This window comes from Crotalus tigris, unplaced genomic scaffold, assembly GCF_016545835.1.
Source record: "Crotalus tigris isolate CLP2741 ecotype Arizona unplaced genomic scaffold, ASM1654583v1 scf7180000024396.1518868, whole genome shotgun sequence".
Taxonomy (NCBI): domain Eukaryota; kingdom Metazoa; phylum Chordata; class Lepidosauria; order Squamata; family Viperidae; genus Crotalus; species Crotalus tigris.
This window is the reverse complement of record NW_024100564.1, coordinates 1,018,582-1,038,601: the sequence shown is the minus strand read 5'-3', so window position 1 is coordinate 1,038,601 and position 20,020 is coordinate 1,018,582. Positions and strand designations below refer to the sequence as shown.

At 40.2% G+C, this 20,020-nt stretch overlaps 1 protein-coding gene across 1 annotated transcript; it reads right to left on the bottom strand.

Moving 5' to 3' along the window:
- Positions 1–4,245: 4,245 nt before the first annotated feature.
- LOC120301781 (arginyl aminopeptidase) lies at positions 4,246–18,636 on the bottom strand. Its single transcript, XM_039329392.1, has 11 exons — positions 18,185–18,636; positions 13,137–13,277; positions 11,863–12,011; positions 11,070–11,186; positions 10,081–10,316; positions 9,466–9,579; positions 9,028–9,140; positions 7,756–7,864; positions 5,708–5,932; positions 5,052–5,194; positions 4,246–4,740 (listed from the first exon to the last, which is right to left on the bottom strand). The coding sequence occupies exons 1-11, from the start codon at positions 18,575–18,577 to the stop codon at positions 4,576–4,578; spliced, it is 1,905 nt and encodes a 634-aa protein (XP_039185326.1). The 5' UTR covers positions 18,578–18,636; the 3' UTR covers positions 4,246–4,575.
- Between the last annotated feature and the right edge of the window lie 1,384 nt (positions 18,637–20,020).

Genomic DNA, 20,020 nt, shown 5'->3' with positions numbered 1-20,020 from the left:
AAAGACGGGGGTCGTCTTATACACCGGGTCGCCTAATACGCCGGCATATACGGTACTGGAAAAACCACCTTTATTGATGTTAGGAAGGAAAAGCAAACCTTATTAAGGAACTCTTAGCAGGAAGGGAATTGAAGACTCCAAAAGGTCTTGTTCTTTCTAATCTGCCCTCCCTTTAGTTCTCATTATTTTATTATTATATAGTTAAGAAGAAGATCAAAGACCTCCATAGCTCAGGATACTCACCTTAAAATCAGAACTCAGAAAAAATTAGTTAATCCACAATACCACCCTATGAAGAATGAAGATACTCTTTGGGCCCTGAGAGCACGCAGGTGTCCAGTCAGAATATTAGTGGCACACCTGTCAGCAACTGGAAGTGCATAAGTCCATGTACTTCCCTTCTCTGTCTCACAATTCAATCCATACATCCTTTAATTTTCAGACACTTTTTTTTCTCATAATCTTCTTAAAAAATCCACAAGGTATCATGTAATTAGCAGGAAAAATAAATCTAGCACTCCTGAATTCTTTCCCCAAGGGGAAAGCTAGCAAAGTTGTCAAACAATGTAGTTATTGCTGCTAAAGGCAAGAATAAATAACAAATTGATTTTGCAGCTCTCTCCTGTTACTACATCCTCTTACCTCCAGAATGTGGCCTGGGATTGCCCAAGGGGCTAGGCTAAAATCTGTTGAGTAGTTTGTAGCCAGGTATTCAGTACAGACCTTGCCAATGTGATTTTAATAACCCAGGAAGGGATAGGAAAACCCAAGGAAAACTTTGCAATCAATAAACCATGGTAGACTATGCTTGTTTTGCCCTATTTTGATTCTCCTCCCCAGCAGCAGCCCATCGATGTTAGAACTGCATGGCCACAAAGATAGAGGGTTCAGCCTCCCAATCCCTGCTTAAGAGGGATTTGCATTTCGGCCAGAGTCAGGCCATATACCCCCAATCAAAGCAGGCCAGAAGGCATCTCACCACCATACCTTTCCATTTCCTTCTCCTTGCCCTCTGGGCACAAATGCAGTTGCAGCTCCTCACCATAGCTGGGGCAGGACTTGCTGGAAAGCCTCCTGTTCCCCCCCCCCGCTATCCTGATGCCAATGGGCCTGCCGGCATAGATCCATCAGCTTCGTCCTGCAAAGCATGGCTCCCCTGGCGCTTCCACCCGCCACCATGCTGGCAGCCCCGACTAAAGGCTGCATGCTGAACCTCGCCCAGCCAAGGAAGGGGACAGCAGACAAGACTATAGCAGATCTGCAGCTTGTCAGGGGCACTCAGAGGCTGCCCAACTTTACTCTGCAATTCTGGGGTTGGAAAGTGGAGCGGCAGTGCCAAGTTTGCAGGCCTGGCAACACCTGCTGAAAAGCCTACTCCCCCCCCCCCCAGATACCTCCTTCTGATCCTGACAGATCTGCTGGCATAGCAGTGGGCAAGAGTGCCGGGTGAGCCACACTTTGCAGGACAAAGCAAAGGGTGGGTGGGTGAGGAAGCAGGAGGCTTTCCAGCAGATCTACAGAAAGAACATATCAAGAAAAAATAAATACTTTCCAGGAGCAAATGTATGCTATGCTGCAACTAATACAAATGACAATGACTTCAAACCACAAGGAAATTAAAAACAATTTTGAAAATATAAATGAACACATCTTCAATTTAACCTCACAACAAAAGAGAGTGATCAAATAAAGCAGACAATTGAATATAACCCAGAGGAAAGAGATTTAAAGATGGAACCCAACAATGGAAGAAATTATGACTTAACCCATTTGGAGAAAAAACTTGCAGGAAATATCGGACATGGAAAAGATAACCTACACTTCAAGATTGCAAAATAAGTCTGAGGACAAGAAAAAAGATTCAACAAAATGGATTACAGAGCTGTCAGGAGAACTACAAGAACTTGAGAGACAAAAAAAAAATGATAAGAGAAATTAAAAGAGAAAAAAAGAAAAAGAAAAAGATTTTCAATGAATACGAAGGTGCGAAACATTCCTACAAAAACATCTTACTTGACTTGTCTCTTGTATCTACAGCAACATCTACAAGACTATGGGAAGACCTCCTGGTCCAGCGGAGCATACTGATTAGGAAAGAAGTTTGGCAAAAAAAGAGGCTAAAGTTAGAATTAAGAAATTAGATGATGGGATTTATCAGATGGAATATCTAAAGATTAAACACCTGTTTGAATGTGGTTAAAGAAATAGAAAAAGTTTGGCTATAAATGAATTTTAGTTTAAGAGGGATAGGCCCCTCAAGTAACATAGTATTTTTTTATGATATGACAAATATATAAATGTTGAGATGGTTTATGAGGGAAATGTTTTAGATACTTAAGTGTAATTGATTTTGAGAAAATTTCAATTGATAAGAATGTTTTGAATAGATTTAAAATATTAATGATTGGATTTATTAGATGGAATACTTAAAGATTAAACATTTGTTTGAATATGGTTAGAATAGAAAAATTCTGGATATAAATGTATTTTAGCTTAAGAGGGACAGGTTTCTCAAGTAGTATACTATTTCCTTTTTTTCCCCTTCTCTTTTTTTGTTTTAAGATATGAGAAGTGTAAAACTGTTAGGATGACTTGTATGAGGAAAAAGATTTAAATACTTAAATGTAATTAACTCTGAGGAAATCTTAACTAATAGGAATGTTTTGAACATTGCAGGGAAAATAAATCTAAATAAGAATTCTGAAAACAAGGTAATTAAGAAAACTACTATAAAAAATAGGGACTGCAATGAAGATAGCAAATTTTACATCAGTATGATCTTCTGCCAACTCTAGAAAAGTTGAGCTTAATAGTAAAGAAAATCTTCTAAACAGAATTAAATAAACATTTCCTGGTAGTTCTCTAGAATAGATTTTAGTGGTCGAATGTAGGGCTGAAAAATGCATGTGATTATGTGGGTTTTTTTTTAAGAGCTAATAATATTGGTGGATAAGGACAACGTTGAGGATTGCACTGTGATCATGCTTGCTAATGATGTTCCCTGGACAAGATAGAAAAATATCACATTATCTTTTATTTGCTTCCATCATCCTGTTCTCATATCTGCTGCTTGTCTTCTTTTCATATTGTTTTTTTGCTTCACTGGGTCATTTCTTTAAAATTCCATCTTATATCCATATGTACTAGACTAAAACTCCCAACATGTCATGATACTGACTGATGTGATTAATAGGGAAATGCATCTGTTGAGTATCACATTAGATTTCACTTAACTTTCTTTCAGCAGCCTATTCATTCTGCACTGCATTGTGTAGTTCACATTCCAAACTATTTTAATACTTGCAGTTCATAATCTGCTTTTTCTTTCTTCCTGTTGTTTACTCCATTTTGTTTTTAAAGTGCATTCTTTACCTTCTTACTGCAATGACTGATGTTATGTTGTGAATCCACATGAAAGATTTTTCTTTTCACAAAAGATTGTAAAGAATCATATTTATTTTAAAAGTTTCCCACTTATGAAAAAAAGTAAAAAAAAATTACAGGCTTGGGTGAGAAAGATGTAGAAATCATAGAGCTGGGTCAGACAAAGAATTCATTTCCACCTATTTCCAAAGCTTTGTCAACTCATGTTGACAAAATTAGGGGACAGAAATTATCTTAACCAGTAGACATTTATGACTGAAGGGCTGCAGGGAAGGGAAGGGGATACACAGGACTGAGGCATGGATTAAATTCTGAGTTAAAAGGGGCCATTTTGAAAGTTAAATCCAAGATACTATTCATGTAAGAAACCAACCTAAAGTATCCAGTCATGACACATGATTGCCCAGCCTCGACTTGAATGCATCCTCCGAGGGGTATTTGCTTCTGCGGTTAAACTGTGTTTACTGTTAGATAAACTGTGTTTACTGTTTACAGTTTACAGTGTTTATTATTTACAGTAAACTGTGTTTATTGTTGGATTATTGTCTTGTGCCTTTTTCAGCAAAATACAAGGGTCTCGATCAAACATCTTTAAAACTATAGCCAGCTGGGCCTGTTGGTGAGGCCCATGAGCATAAGGACTCTAGAAAAAAGGTGACCCAGTCAATTACAGAGTTCCTTCATATTTGTGAGAGGAGTTCCTCTGCCCAGCAGTGTAACTGATGCAAGGAATAATATATGTTAACTTAAAAGAGACAAGGGGAAAAAAATCTAGGAATGATCAGGTAGTGTACAAATACTGCAAAAATAAATGAATTCTCACACAACTCAAAGTGAAAAATCACAGGATTAGTGTCAATATCAAATGATAGCTATTTTTAATTGAAATAAGCACATTGCTACTATCTTTTAATTTACTTGGAAACAATGTTTACATTTGTATTTTTTGCATTTTCAAAATTTATAAAGAAAAAAACAAAGTTCTTTCATCCAGCAAGTTACCCACAAGTAAAGATTACCTTTGGAGAGCTTTAATCTTTTGAAATTTCCAGCATTAAATCAAAAGAAGATTGAGATTAGTCTTGTATACCAGCAAAAGTTTTGAAAATAGCCTTTATTTCTTCTACCCTTTAATCCCACAGATCACTCATAGCCATTCATACAAATTGGTTTGTATTTGCGGCTTTCTTCCTAGCTTTCTTCAGTGTTTAAACCTAAGATCTTTTTAACATAGTTCTGAACATTAACATGGAGCTGTGAAGCAGTGGACGAAAATACTTCCATGGCTAATGCTTGAGCTGTTTCTGAGCCACTTATCATGGCCCGGTAGATGGGAAGGGTGTACTTCTGTTTTCCCTGGAATAAAAACAGAGTAATTTACTGATAAGCTAATAGCATCCTGCAATTTTTAGGAAGGTAGCAATAATCTCCAAATCCTATTGTAAGTTATACTGGTGAGCCACATGTCTTTTCCATATACAGAAGTGTTTAGTACACTGAAAGAGAGCTGGACAGTGATAACAAAGATTTTGTATCTAAGAAATAGACAAGACTGGAACTCTAATCATAGTAAGACAGTGATCTGTTGCTGGATAGAAACAGAAAAAAGATTCTGACAAAGCTACAGCAACTTTGTTCTAGGAAATACAGCAACATCAAGCACCAACCTGGCTGTGAAGAAAGTCTTTCACTTGATCAAACCCTGCTTCGTGATTATTTTTGAGCACAATTTGGGACCAACGAAGACGCAGCTCAGCATTCTGTGCTTTAGAGATCTTAGGATACAAGACGCTTATCTTCTCAACATGCCCTTAATATGAAAGGACAATCAAATTAATTTTTTCCTCAGGAGAGAAATGCCCATGGTGCTCTAGACAATGACATTTTTTAATTATTTTTAATAGTCACAGTGCTTACCTTACATATATATATATATATATATATATATATATATATATATATATATATATATATATATATATTTGTGTCAGATTACTTATTATATATTACGCATTCCAGATTCCCATTTCATCTCCTCAATATACCTATGCTTTCTGCTTTTTTTGAGTGCTTCTATTGATTTTTCAAATGCCATAAGATTTTTATATTTCTAATAACTAGCATGACTGAATGCTATTTTGTTTTATTTTTTATAATAACTGTCAAAGGAAAGGCAAATTCCAGGATCTTTCTGTGCCTAAAAGTCTCTCATAGCCAGGAAATCTCTAGTTCCTGGAACTATCCGCTTGTACCCCATTAAGTCAGCTTCCATAAAGCTTATAGAGCTGTGATCAATCCTTCATTTTAGCAAAAGGTGTCTTACCATCGGGCAGAGGAGATTTCTGTAAGATATTATCTAGGAAATAGGCCAGCTGGTAAGTCTTCCATGCAGAGATATCTAGTGCTCTAATTGCCTCCATATCATGGTCAGGAACTGTCCAGAGTTCTGCCAGTTTCTCTGCTGGCTTCATCAACTCCTCTCCAGGTGAAAGATCAGGAAGATACGGCGGCCAACCAGGTATATTCAGCCATCGGTCAAACTCAAGACCTGCCATAGGAAGAAAGGGAAAGGGGAAAAAAATCTGCTTATTGGATATTGATATTGGAATCCATATCAGTAATGAACGTAATTGCGACTAAAGCTTTTAATAACACAGTTTAATTTCTGAAGTACATCACATACATTATCCCTGTTCTTCTTCCAACTGTAGAAATATTTTTTTACTAGCACATAACAAAACAAGTAAAAACCACTATGGTCATTCATGTCCCAGCAAGCAATCCACAATATCAGCCTTTTAATTCCTCTGGGATACTCTGTCATGACAGAACAGGCACATTGCTTCCAATCTTCAGACAAAGCAACATAGCAGCAGCTGGTGTCCATGTACGTACATATTCACATGAATCTATGTTTATTTATTTTTGATTCTCATTCAAACTGAAATTATCAAATCCTGAAGGAGAATCAGTTGTCCCCCTAGGATTAGGCTTCTTTTAAGAATAAATGGCATGCCACGTATAGATCTAGACTTGTTAATAACATCTTGATGTCTTGCTGCTTTAAAATTCCAATCTATTTTCTGTGGTCTACTACAGATAAAAGATAGATTCCCTAAATAAATGTGCTTCCTGATATCTCATCTTTGGGCAAGATCCATGCTTCATTACACAGATTTGTAATCTGTGCATTCTATTGATGAAACATTCAAGGTGGCAATAGAAGCAAATATGCTTAGCAGATTGCCAATGACCAATGATTTTATAAATAATAGCATTTTTGGAAAGGCGTAATTTTTCCTTAGACAAGAAGCAATGTAGATTTGTAAAATATATTCCTCTCATAACATTTTGTTCATACCACCTCCTTACTCATTGCTTTATGCAAGAATAAACTTGAAGCAGAAAAAGAGAGGATCCAATAGGTACTTAAAAGGCTCTCCTCCCTAATGTCTCCTAATTAAACATGTTCTCCCAGGTTATTTTAATTTAGAAAGAAATGGGCATTGGGGCTTTGTTTTTATGCAATGTATACATTTCCTTAAGCATGTTCCTTTCAACCGCCTTCCTCAAATGTGTAAGATTTCAATTTTCATAATTTCCAACTTTGCATAAGCACTTTGGGGAAGTTTTAAACCAAATAAATAATTTGTGAGAAATAGTGAGTTGGAAAGAACAAAGTTTAAAAACATCCTGTTAACCTCTTCTTAGGGCTAAGGCTATATTTGTATGATTAAGAATGTTCCTGTCACCAGATATCAGAAACACTTAATATTTGGCACAATGACAATGTTCTGCACCGCAAGCTTTCTATACATGATGGTAACAGATCACCTGCAACTGTACAGATAATTTGCAGAATAATCCTTCATGCATAATATCTAAAAATTATTCCTTTCTCCAGCCTTGTAATTCCTGCTGGCAAAGAGCAATTGTTTGACTTATTATAAGAGCACTTTCTATGAGTGTTCACTACACAGATGCTGCTGAGTTCAGCAGTATTGCCACAAGGCCTTTTTCCAGGAACTAAGGAAGGATGTTATCCAACTGACTTCTTTATTCTGACCTGAATTGCTGTAAGACAGAACCTTTAAAAACAGCATTTGCTATTTTTAGCTTATGAGAACTAGCACACACTCTCCAATAAAAATACAACCAGATTGGGAGCTGAGGCAAAAGAGTATAATAACTCAGCAGAATTGAATTATTCTGGCCACAGAAGACAGGAAAACATGGAGGTAATTGAGTTCAAAATGGTCCAGAGGACTCTGGAAGAAATTGCTACCTGGAGTTAGGAAAAACTGAAAAATTTCTGCTGGCCAAAGCCTTGTGGCAATTCTGAATGATTTTTTAATCTATATCTTTGCTGACCTGGAATGGTGTCTACCCCTTGCTTCTTCAATTCTGGGAAATATTTCAAGTAGAATTCGAGGGCGTCATTTGCTGTGATGCTCTGAAATTTGAACTGGTTCACGTAAGCCTGCCACAAAAAGAAACTGGCCTGAATTACGTTGAATTCTGCTGGTTCATCTCTGGCTTTTCAGCCCATCTTTATCAATGTCTTAGAAACCTTCTTTGCATATAAAACTACCCTGCCTAATTCAAGTTCAGCTTACTTCCACCTCTTAGGTTCTAGTGTGAGAACTATGTATCTCAACTTTAAAACAAACTCGATCACCTTTTCAATTTCCCAAACCTTGAAAACTTGAAAAGCCAACTTTTCACGTCATCTGGAAGACATACTTGCTCACTTTATTAGCTTGCCATTTCTTGAAAATCTGGTAAGACTTTGGCTACATAAATAGCACTTTCCATGTGCTATTTATGCAGCCAATTATTATGCCTTTCCCTGGAAAGGCAGCACAAAAAAATTTAGCCTGCTCCTCTAACATCTTCAGGATTGGAATCTTCTTGCTTCAATCCAATTTGAATTATAACAGCAAAATGAACTCTGATTTGCTTGGGAACATGCTTTTAGCTGAATGGCATGCTACAACCATGCTCCAAAAGCTGTTGGTTCAGACAGAAAAAGAATTTAAATAGATATGCTCAATCAGAGCACAGATCTGTGTATTCCAACATTCTCTTCAGAAGTGTGTGTGTGTGTGTGTGTGTGTGTGTGTTTGTAAAGAGATGCTTAAGACATTCCTACCATAGAACATGAACTTCATAGCACTCACCTTCTTACCCATTTTCCTCAGCAACTGATACTAAGAGACAAATTGAACTTGGACCTGTATAATTTCCTTTTAAAGCCATCAGATTGGTAACCATTGATGTGACTGCAAATCTCATAGTGAACAATGCCTTTTATCTCCCTTCAATAGGGGAGAATAATGAGATCACTCATTGTCATGCCAAAAAAGGTAAAAAAAATCCCTTTATCATGCATAATTTTCTACACTACTTTCTACACTACCCTATTTTCTGGCACTACAATCATGTATCTTCAGCAAAATTTTAATCCTCTCTACAGTTCTGTATCTTTACCTGATATACAATATTCTAGATCAGAATATATGATAAGATACAAAGCTCAGGACTGCATGCATCTTTCTAAACACATTACAAAGCAGCATACCTTGAAAATTCACACTGAGACATCTGCAAAGTACAAACAAATTCCAGGCTAACATACAGTACCTGCAGAAAAGCATCAAACTTAGGCTGATCCCCCACAAGATGGGCAAGGTATGAGACGAAACAGTAGCCCTTTTCATAAGGAGTTTCATTATATGTATCTTCAGGATCAACACCTGAAAGGAACAAATATACAATTATCTTTTTAAAATGGGAAGAATAACTTCACTAGAAATAATAAAATACGGAACTCAGCAGGGCAAGTGCTAAGAATTATCTCTCAGTTAATATTCCACAGCTGGTCCTCTTGGAAGAGAGATGAATACGAGACAAAGGGCTGGCTAGCTACGAGAGGGATGAGTCACAAAGGTGTACACTCCAAAGTTAACTATGGAAGCTATGACTTCTGGGAGTTGAAGTCAATATAGGAATAGTGGGTGTTGTAGTTCACACATATTAAAGTTGCCAAGTTTGAAAAACATTGCTTAGATCAACACAGACCTGGTTCGATTTGCACCCTGAGCTTATTGAGAGGATGCTCTTCCCCAACATTGTCCATGTGCTGACGAAGCAAAGCTCTCCCGATAGCAGCTTCCAAGGAAGTATAAGCAGCACCTGATTTTAGGGGAAATCAACAGGAACAACTAGGTTATGAAGCCTCTGGCAACTGCCAAGCAATAAAACCCAAACTGCCACCTTGGTGCTCTGGAATCAACCATAGTTATGACATGGTCATTAGGAGAGCAGCCACAGGGACACAAGAATGCAGTGGCACAACTTTGCCAGGCAAGGTAAATCCTATTGGGAATGCAATAAAAACAAAAACCCTGAACCCCCTTCTCTCAACAGAGGCATAAATTGAACCATAAACTAATTCAGCTTGCCAGTCCTCAAGTTAGATGTCTAAAAGTCCATTGGGTGTATTTAGGAGGTATACAGTATAGCTCTTTTAGGCAATTGAATCACTTAGATACAACTTGATAACACTCCTCTATTTAATACTGAAATCAGAATTTAGATACTCTGGGAGCTGCCAGCCAAACATACCTGGAGATTGCCAGGATAGAGAAGGCTGAACTATACCCTCGCCCTGGGCACTGATTATCGACCACTCACCATAGAGTGCTGCAGAAATCCTCCTTTGGGCATACATGGTGAAGCCCTCGTTCAGCCAGAATTCCCCCCAATGGGCATTGGTGACCAGATTTCCAAACCAACTGTGTGAGATTTCATGGATGATCACATCTGCCAGGGAGCGATCACCAGCCAATAGGCAGGGTGTCACAAAGGTGATACAGGGGTTTTCCATTCCCCCAAATGGGAATGAAGGTGGCATAAACAGGACATCGTATCTATCAGAAGCAAAGAGCATTAGTCAGAAGGATAATATTCTAATATGTTCTTACGTACAACATTGCAATGTTGAGGTTATCCTGCCAATTTCAGCTAGCAAAATCCAAATTTAAAACAAATATATATCACACTTCTCAAGCATTTTCACTTTGCTAAGCTTCTGATGGTTGCACCAGTCCCATTTTCTTACATGAGAAATGACTCTACTGCCTTTATAAAATTCTCCTCCTTCTCTCATTAACTCTCTGGGTCTTTATCCAATGTTACTGCATCAAGCATGTTTGGGCCGGAGATTTACATTGAGGTAGAAGTGTGCAGCATTTCAGAATCGATGGCAAAAAAGATTTTGGCATACCTAAACTTATTAAACAAAACACAACATTTCTGACAACTGTGCTACAACTGAGTGTTACGTGAGCATCTCTGAGTGGTGCAAAGCTTTTTTTTTTTTCAGATGAAACAAGAAATTTGATTCAAGAGATGGACATACAGGGTATGCATCTTTTCCAGATTCATGTATTCCAGATATGCATTGGGGCGACTAAGCTGGAGAACTTTGGGAACTGAAATCCACACCTCTTCCAGTGCTGCCCCAACACCAGACTTGGGGATGCAGGGCACCCCAATTACTCCCACCTTCCCTTTTTTGGTGAAAAACAGATATATCTCTGTCTGTGATTCTCTTTGGGAAAATGGATGCTTGCCTGAGAATGCTTTCCTTTTTGAAACAGGTTCAGTAATGAAAGGGGTACCTTTCCCACACGTATGGCCCAAAAATCTTCTCTCCAGTGATAAGAAATTCTTCAATCACACCTTCATACTCTTTCCTAGCAGCTTCAATCAGGCAGGGCTCAGCCCAGACATGACTCCTGGGGGAAAAGCAAAAAAGGCAGGGAGGTCAGCCTAAGGTCATCCCTAACCCTGTAAGCAGGGAGGCACAACACACATTACTGTATACCTTTGGACGTCTATGGAGCAAAATTTCAGGGTCAGGCAGAAATAAGCAAAGTGCAACATGGCTTTTTGTTTAGAAGCAGAAAACAATTATTTATTCTTCTTAAGGGCTGGCTGATCATATTCAGGGCCTGATGCAAATCTCAGCTTGTGCACACATGCACTCCCCACTAGTTAAAAAGACTTGTACTGGATAATGCTGAAGGGCAAGATTATATTGCTGTTGCCACATGGTCCTGGGAAAATATGAGGCTGCTTTAAAATGCACTCAGGAGCTGCATTTGTGCCCCCGTAAGCTTTGCCACTCTTTTTCAGAATCGAATCTGAAGGACTATCTAGATCTGTTAGAGAGGCATCGAATAAGAAGCCATTTTGAGAGACAAGGCCAGTGGGTGCTATAAGGACTTCTCCCTGTGCTCCACCACTCCCCCTGATAAGAAATTCTTCAATCACACATTCCCCCACTGCAAGAAGAGCATTCACTCAACTATCCATCACTCTCAAAGGAAGCTAGATTCCTTTTCCAACTGGAGAAAGGGTGGTCTTGATTATCCCTCTTGGATTAAGATGAGAAGTATATTTGCCTTTTACCTTGGTCCCACTTCTGCTGAAACAATGTCCCCAACGACCAGGGCCACCAAATAAGAAGGGATAGGATGAGGCATCTCAAAGAGGAAAGTGTTTCCCTTCTGCTTCTCCCTGGTAATTGCACTCATCACAGCAGTGAAGCCCTCAGGGACCTAGAAAAAGAAAAACTGGCTGAGTGGCAGAAAAAAGCATGCCTGGTATGGCTTTGGGAAGAAGGATTTTCTTCTCAATGAAAAGAAGGAGTGAGGATTTTTTTCTCTACAAATGGACAGAATATGCAAATGCTATTTAGGAGGTCCACACAAGTAAAATGTCACTGTGTAGATGACAGGATACACAGCAATGTGTACAATGTACAGGAGCTGACCTCCAGCAGAACCCCCATCTCTCAAAATCAAAAGTCCTCTGTTTGGAAAGAAGCTTGCAACTGAAGGTTCAAGAAGCAACAGTTATACAAAAGGAAAGTGAAAACTGTGGCAGTTGATGAGTTCACACCAGCTTTGGAAAACAAAATTGATATTATTTATGGCCTATACCAGTGATGGCGAACCTTTTAGACACCAAGTGCCCCAACCCCCCCCGCCCACTCCACCCCACCCGTTCTGTCCACCCTGCCTCCGCTCTGCCTCCTACCCCACCCTCCCGCAGGGCCACCTACAGCTTCCACGGCCTGCTGTGGCAGATCACCTAAGCAGCCCTGTAGCACCATGGCAGCCATGCCCTCCACCTGTGCCCTGCAGCATCATCTGTGCACAATGGGATGCGAGGGCTGAGTCTTGTCCCTGCTGCCCGGCTGCCATATCCTTGGCTCTGCACTGCTCTGCATGGGCCGCGCCCAGGGGCAACTCTCCTCTGGGGGGGCTGCTGGTGAGGAGGGTTCACGGGGGAAGGCGGAGCTGGGTGATGGCTCGCGTGCCCACAGAGAGGGCTCTGCGTGCCGCCTCTGGCACGCGTGCCATAGATTCGCCACCACTGGTCTATACTATGGGAGGTACATAGTAGAAAATATAGCTTTGAAAAATAGTTATCATTCCAGTCTTGTTTGCTCGGCTTTGCCTTGTATAACCCAGCTATTGGGGCATATTCAAAGCAAACAAGGTGAAACAAGGTAATATGATGTATGATCTCAGGCTTTGAAAGCCCTATGGAAAAAAGTGAAAGATAGCATTTTTTAAAAAAAAGTGTTGTAATCTCTTCTGTAATGAATTCTAGGTTTAAACATACTTAACTATGGGTTTAAGCACGCTCTCCACCTGTATAGTTAGGAAGGTCCTTACCTTTATAATAGCTGAATATGAACTTTTAACTGCAGGAGTGTCAAAGCAGGGGAAAACAGACCTATTTAGAACAGCTTGGCCTTGAGTGTACATGTAGGGCTTCTGTTTTCCTGCAGTCTGTTCTGGTGTAAGCCAACATACCTGCCAGGAAACAAAAACAGATTTTCATAAACAATGAGAGTCTTTGAAAGTGAGCAGAGTCTTCCTTCTTAGAAGCTAGAGAATGAAATTCGGGGGAAATGGACCAGTGGAGAACAGGAAAACAGAAAATCTATAAAAGTGGGCACAAGATCAAACTATCAGGCTCTCTTGATGCTACTCTGATTTCTACCAACCTTTCCAACGAACAAACAAATCTTCATTTAGACACAGCCACCTCTTTGCCAAAGCAAGGATCATTTTGATATCACTCTCCACCTGATGCCAGTGTAAGCTGAAAATTATTGGAGGGATTGCCTCTTCCTGATTACTTCTACCCATCCTGTCAAGTCCAGCAGAAGAGACATGCTCCAAGTCCATCTGCTACGGAATTATATTTGGCGGAACTCAAGAGATGGGTCTTTGACTGCCCTGGTGCCCGCCTTGTGAGACTGGTCCCCTTCTTGATGTCCTTTGAGAAGTCCCTTAAAATCTGGCTGCCAAGAGGCTTGGGGGGTCCCCCAGAAATGGGATTTAATGAGATAAATAAATTGTAACACCAATGCCCTTCCTACCATTCTGAGGATTTTTTAAAATAATATTTGTTTTAATTTTAGAATATTTTTGTGATTATTTTAATGGCTTTATTGCCCACAGTCTGTGAGATAGGTGGCTTATACATACGATAGAGATAGATAGATAGATAGATAGATAGATAGATAGATAGATAGATAGATAGACAGACAGACAGACAGACAGACAGACAGACAGACAGACAGACAATTTCATTGACATAAATGTCAATGAAAACTAAAATTGTTCAGACTCATCTGGACTTAGAAATAAGGATTCTTCACATACCTAAATCTTTAGCTGTGCAATCCAAACCTTCAACTTTCTAGAAAGGCTGCTGTGAACTATTTCTAACAGAACTGATCACCAGGGCTCACCTGGTTCTCAATTTATTTCCACAAAGCATATTAAAGCAAATCAATATTGCAAAGATTAGAGGTGTCAGGTTTAAGAAAGGCTAAGGAAAAGAAATTTTTCTTTTCTTACAGATGAGTAAATCTATAATGCAGCTGTAACTGATAGTTTTATAACTGAAACATATATTGGTATGAGCTTTGCCCAAACAAAATCTAGGTTTTGTTCTTAATGTTAGCAACATTAAAGCATCTTGCCCTCAAATTACCAAATGAAGTATAAATACAGTAACTGGGGTAGGAGACATAAGAACAGAAGCAGTTCCTTGCTAGATCAGAACTGTGGCCCATCTTTAGATAGTCTTAAGACTGCAGTTGGGACCAGAATTGCTTGTCATAAGAAATGTGGTCATAAAGCATGATGTGACATGAACTACAGCTACAGCAATCCAGGCAGTCCTGGTTGTTTTGTAGTAAATCCAGACAGACTGGGTTGTTAAGCAGAAAGCAGAAGGAGTCCCAGGTAAAGAGTATGAGGTGCCAAGGGTGTATGGAAGGCCTTAGGAGTTGGGGGAGGTGAGTGTGTAGAGTGGAGTGCAAGCTCAATAAGGCCAGGGAGACAGCACATGTGATATGTGTGTGTGTGTGGGAGCACAGGGACACTGGGGAAAGAGAGCTTGGGGAAAATGTGAGAGAAGGGGAGAAGGAGGACGTGGTATGTGTGAACAAAGAAAGGCCAAGGATCTATGGAGATTTTCAGTATCCAGGTCATGGTTGTCTCAAAGATGCTAAGAACTGAAGAAGCTTCTTGGATGAGAAGAGAAATGTTTCCAAAGAAAAAAAACAAGAAAGTCCAGTTGCCTTTTGAAAAAAACACCTTTGGGACAGCCAGGGGTGGGGGAGACTTATCTGAGTGACTTTCCAGCCGGCTACCCTATTGATTTTACTTATGGGAAGCCAGCAGGGAAGGTTGCAAATAGGGATTACATGACCATGAGACATTGTAAGCAAACTGATCAGTAAGCTGATTGCCAAAGGGCTTGAATTTTTTTCTGCAACGGCTGGAACTTCAAGGACATTTGCAAGTCCCTTTGTTCAGCACCACTGTAACTTTGAATGGTCACTGAATGAATGGTCATTACTCAAGGACTACCTATAGTCTAGCAGTCTATTTTCACAGTGGTCGACCAGATACACAAGCAAGCCCAACGGCTTTCCCATAGATGGCCTTTGGGTGCAGTCATACTAACATCAAGGCTAACAGCCACTGATCCCAATGATTTCCATGAATTTGTCCATCTCTTTTTGAAGTCAGCCAAACTGGTAATCAGCACATTTCAAGGTAGCAAATTCCAAAGTTTAATGATGCATTGTGTAAAGTTAGATAGCACAAATCTCCATAATGGGAGTCAATTCCAAATTGCATCATAGGTAGAGATATGGATACCAATTTGCTCACGCATACACCATCACAGTCAGTACAGATTAGGTCAGCCAACATAACTTTGCACCCATCTGTACTGCAGTCCCACTTTATTTACAGAAACTGCACTGCTCTGGGCCATTTTAATTTTTGCTTTGGAGTTTTCCCTAAATAGGACAAGAAGTGCCAAGCTTATTTTGCTCCCAGCAAAAATGGAGGAGGCAGAGGTTAAGTAAAAAGAGCACACAAGGGAAGGCTGCCTTAGTTTTTGCTGCAGGTCTGATTCACTCTTCCTCTCCATGGGTTGGACTACATATCCTATCATTCCCAGCCAGTGTGTCAAAGGGGGGAAGGGGAATGGCAGTTAGAAAAGCTCCCAAGTGAGAGCACGGCAACAGATCAAAGGAAGGGATGATAATTCACACAGAGATAAAAAGGGCAAAAGGTTTGTGCTGCCTCTCCCCCTTCTTTGGCAAACAACTGAAATCACATCACAGTATCAGGATAATGAAAGAAGCAAATATTGTAGAAATACTCCTCTTGGAGGGTTGGGACTTACTTTTTGGATGGCATGCCTATTTAATTTTTAATAAAAAGGTTGATAGGGTTTTTAAATCTCATATTATAAGGATTTCTTTACTTCGGGTTTGGAGGAAATATTATAGAACTGATTCTAAAATTCCATTATGGGCCATACCATGGCATGCGATAGAGGGGATAAGGAGAGGAGTTAAGATGGATAGTGTTTCTTATGCACAATTACTTAGATGGGATGGTAAAAATTGGCAGTTAAAATCTTTGGAAGATTTAGCACAAGAAAATATTATATATTCATGGTTTCAGTATAGACAAATTGTGGATAGATGGAAGGTAGATTGTAATGTGGGTTTGCTTAGAGAAGATGAGAATTTTTTTAAACAAGTAAAAGATCAAAGACGAACTCACATTAAGAGAATTTATGGGGTGTTAATAGAATTGGATTCAGAAGCAGAATTAGTTAAAGAATGTATGATTAAATGGGCACAAAATTTTGGTGAACCAGTTTTATTAGATACTTGGAAACTATTTGGGTGAGAAATGTCAAATTTACACAAGCCCAGAATTTAAGGGAGAATTTTTATAAAATGTTTTACAGATGGCACCTTGATCTACAAAAAATGTCTCGTATGTATCCTGACTTACAGCCTAAATGTTGGAGATGTGGATGCTTGGATGCTACTTATTATCATATTTGATGGTCGTGTAAAAACATAAAAGCCTTTTGGATTAAGATATGGTGGAATATTCAAAGAATTTTTAGAAGGAGGGTAAAATTTACCCCACAATTGTTTTTGTTAGGTATTGTTATTGATTGTGATACTAAGGAGACTACACTGATGTTAAATTTAATTACAGCTGCAAGGTTGTTAGTAGGGCAATGTTGGAAGAAGGAATCTTTGCCTACTTTGCAAGAGTGGTTTCTTAAAGTTTCTTATTTGGCGGAAATGGAAAAGATTTCGGCTTTCTTGAAGGATCAATCGCAAGAGAAGTATGTTGCGGTATGGAAAAAATGGATAGATTTTATACAACATAAGTTAGATATAAAAAATATTATTTAGTTTTTTAACAATTTATATTTAAAATGGAATATTTTGGGTTTTTTTTCTTTCTTTCTTTGTTCTCCTTTTTTCCTTTTTTTCATTCTTCTCTTTTTTAAACATTTATTTTTTGTATTCATGTTTTCTTTATATATATACTATTGTTAATTATTTTATAATTTTTCTAATTAATGTATTTAGATTTTTAACTAATGTTAGATTTATTTATGGTTTATATTTTTTTTTTAAGATTTTTTGATGAAATTTTAATTAAGCCTATATCCAGCTCTGGGAAGGTCGGGGGAGGGAATGGGAGGGTTGGGGAGGTTGGGGGGAAGATTGTTTTGTTTTTTGTAAAATGTCAAAATTTAATAAAAATTATCTTTGAAGAAAAAAAAAAGAAAGAAGCAAATATTAAGAAGACGAAAGGCACTCAGGTTTAATACCATAATGACAGCACTCTAGGAAAGGTAATGGTCTCCCTTAAACTGAGCTGATGACATCCCCATATTATTTCTTGGCAGCAGGACAAGAGTTGTTTGTTTTGTTTCCTTCCAAGACAACTTTGGACTCTGTTCTAATTTACAATTCTGGGATTTCTTAGTGGTGTCTCAGCCTTGTACTAACCAAGTCTGAGCATGCTTACTTTACCCAAGGCCAGCTAAAGTCAGCTAAGTGTTGCCACCTATTAATTCATAATAGCAAGACAGGATGGCATATTTAAGCTTAGGAATTATTTCCCCATTTTTCTAATAAACAGTGAAAACACTTATTCACTGGGAATTTAAGATGACACTCCTGAGCATGTGCAGAGTGCCTTTTTTCACTACGGAGCCATAATGCAGCAGCTCTATGGACAACGCTGTTAAAGAGTCAAAAGGCGAGATGGAGCCTTGCTCACTAGAGAAGCGAAAAAACCGGAAGGGGGGACGCTCCTCAACGCCAACCCGCTTTCCGGTCCCGCCGTCCGCCCCAGCCACTCACCCCGGGACCCCCTCCGGCCCGATAGGCGATCTCTAGCACTATCGCGTCACCGCATGTCAGAGGTTCAGGCAGAGAGACGTGCAGCGCAGAGCCGTAACTGGCGAACGGGCGGTTCTGGAAAGAGACGGGGCGCAGCGCTCCCGGCTCTTGGCCTTTTTCTTCCCCGCCGCGGCTCTTCGGCGGTGCCAGACCAGCGCTTTCCACCTCCACGCTGGGATGCGAGTCCAAAACGATCTCGTTCACATGATCCCGCAGGCATGTCAACTCCAGCCTCACCGAGCCTCGCAAATGCCCAGAACCCGCCGGTTCGAAATCGACGCGCAGAGCCAAGTGCAGATGCCGCAGCAGGAAGGAGTCGGCACTGCAAGCGGTTGCTGCGTCCCGGGAAGCCATGGCGAGCGAAATCCGGAGGCCCGCAGCAGCAGCAGCAGAAGCAGAGGAGGCGTGCCGGTGGGGAGTGGCAGGACGCTGAGAAGCTCAGCCCACGAGGAGGAGCAAGAGGAGAGTGTTGAAGCATGGAGGAGGTTGCTGTGCGGACAAAGAAAACACCCAAAAATCGTTTTCTAATTCTGTGACAGTCCGGCTCTTAAGGGGCAACAGTAGCGGTAGCTTGCTTGCTTGCTTGATTGATTAAAATTTATATGGCTGCCCAACTCAGTTTCAGTGACTCTGGATGGCCTACGAAGATAAAAACTCAATATAAAAATAAAAAGCTATACCTTCCCTGCTCCCGCAATATCAATCATTTACTGTACAAGAGAACCCTAGCACTACAGGCCTTTTCTGCGGTTCAAGTGCTCTCTCTTAGACTTTGCCTTGAATCGAAAGCAGCAGCTGACACCTTGATCCTGATGCTGTTGCCCTTCAGTCCGGTGAGGTTAGCTTGCATCACTGAGCAGATCTGCAAGAACATGCCCACTGATGGGGCATGGATGGAAGCCATCCAGTGTACGGCCCAAGACCGCCAGCCAACTGTAGAGCAACAAATCCATCTGCAGAACAAAGCTTGTACATAAGCTCTGGAGAAAAAAGGCTGCTTCCACCATGCTATCTGGGCTCTGGAGGAACCAGAGATGAACCTACTGGTTGTCAGTCTTCAACACTCCCAGCAGAATCAACTAGGCATAGCCGAATTCCTACTTCAGACATCCTGACCTGGCACCAGCCTTTACTAACAACCTAATTCGACCTCTTTCTGATGGCCCAACTCAGCATCTGGCCTGCCCTTGGGTGGCGTTTTTGCTGGAGAAAGAGAATCCATTGATTCCAGGCAATTAGCAGCCTATCTTGATTGCATCTATCATCCCTGGCATCCTCCATAAGATCCTGCCTAGGTGACTCTGTGATACACTCATACTCTCCTCCTTAAAGCAGCTTTCTTGAGGTGACAACTTTGTTCCACTCCATCTTCCAAAGGGCCCACATCAGTTGAGTGCTTTCTATCATGCTCTTCCCAGAGGCTGCCAAGGTCTTTGATACTGTTTCCCAGCAGATGCTTCCTTGGGATACTTCCAGTCCAACATCAAAGATGGAGGTTTGGGAGTTCCATGCTTCTCCATCCCACATCTCCAAAAGGACTGGCTTGGGAAGCTTGCATCAAATCCCACTGCACTGTTTGACACTCTTCAATGACAAGATGCCTTTCTCTCCCTGGGGTCTCACAGCTCATCAGACTGTGTAATCTGAATTCCTAGTTGTAACCTCCAAAGCAGAAGTGTGGTCTGAGTGGAAGAATCTACTCTTGCAATCCATCAACAACTGGGAGCTGAGTATCCCAAACATCAACGTAGTCACAAGTGGCTGTTGTGCTCATCTTGGGTATTTCCTCAACTGTAC

Bases quoted from the DNA above. Each gene is read 5' to 3' on its own strand.
- LOC120301781 (XM_039329392.1), bottom strand. From the start codon at position 18,577: ATGGCTTCCCGGGACGCAGCAACCGCTTGCAGTGCCGACTCCTTCCTG. The intron at 11,187-11,862 runs GTAAAAGGCAAA...CTTTTCCCCCAG, and splicing joins TCAGCAGAAGTGGGACCAAG to GAGTCATGTCTGGGCTGAGC. The intron at 5,195-5,707 runs GTAAGACACCTT...TTTCATATTAAG, and splicing joins GAAATCTCCTCTGCCCGATG to GGCATGTTGAGAAGATAAGC.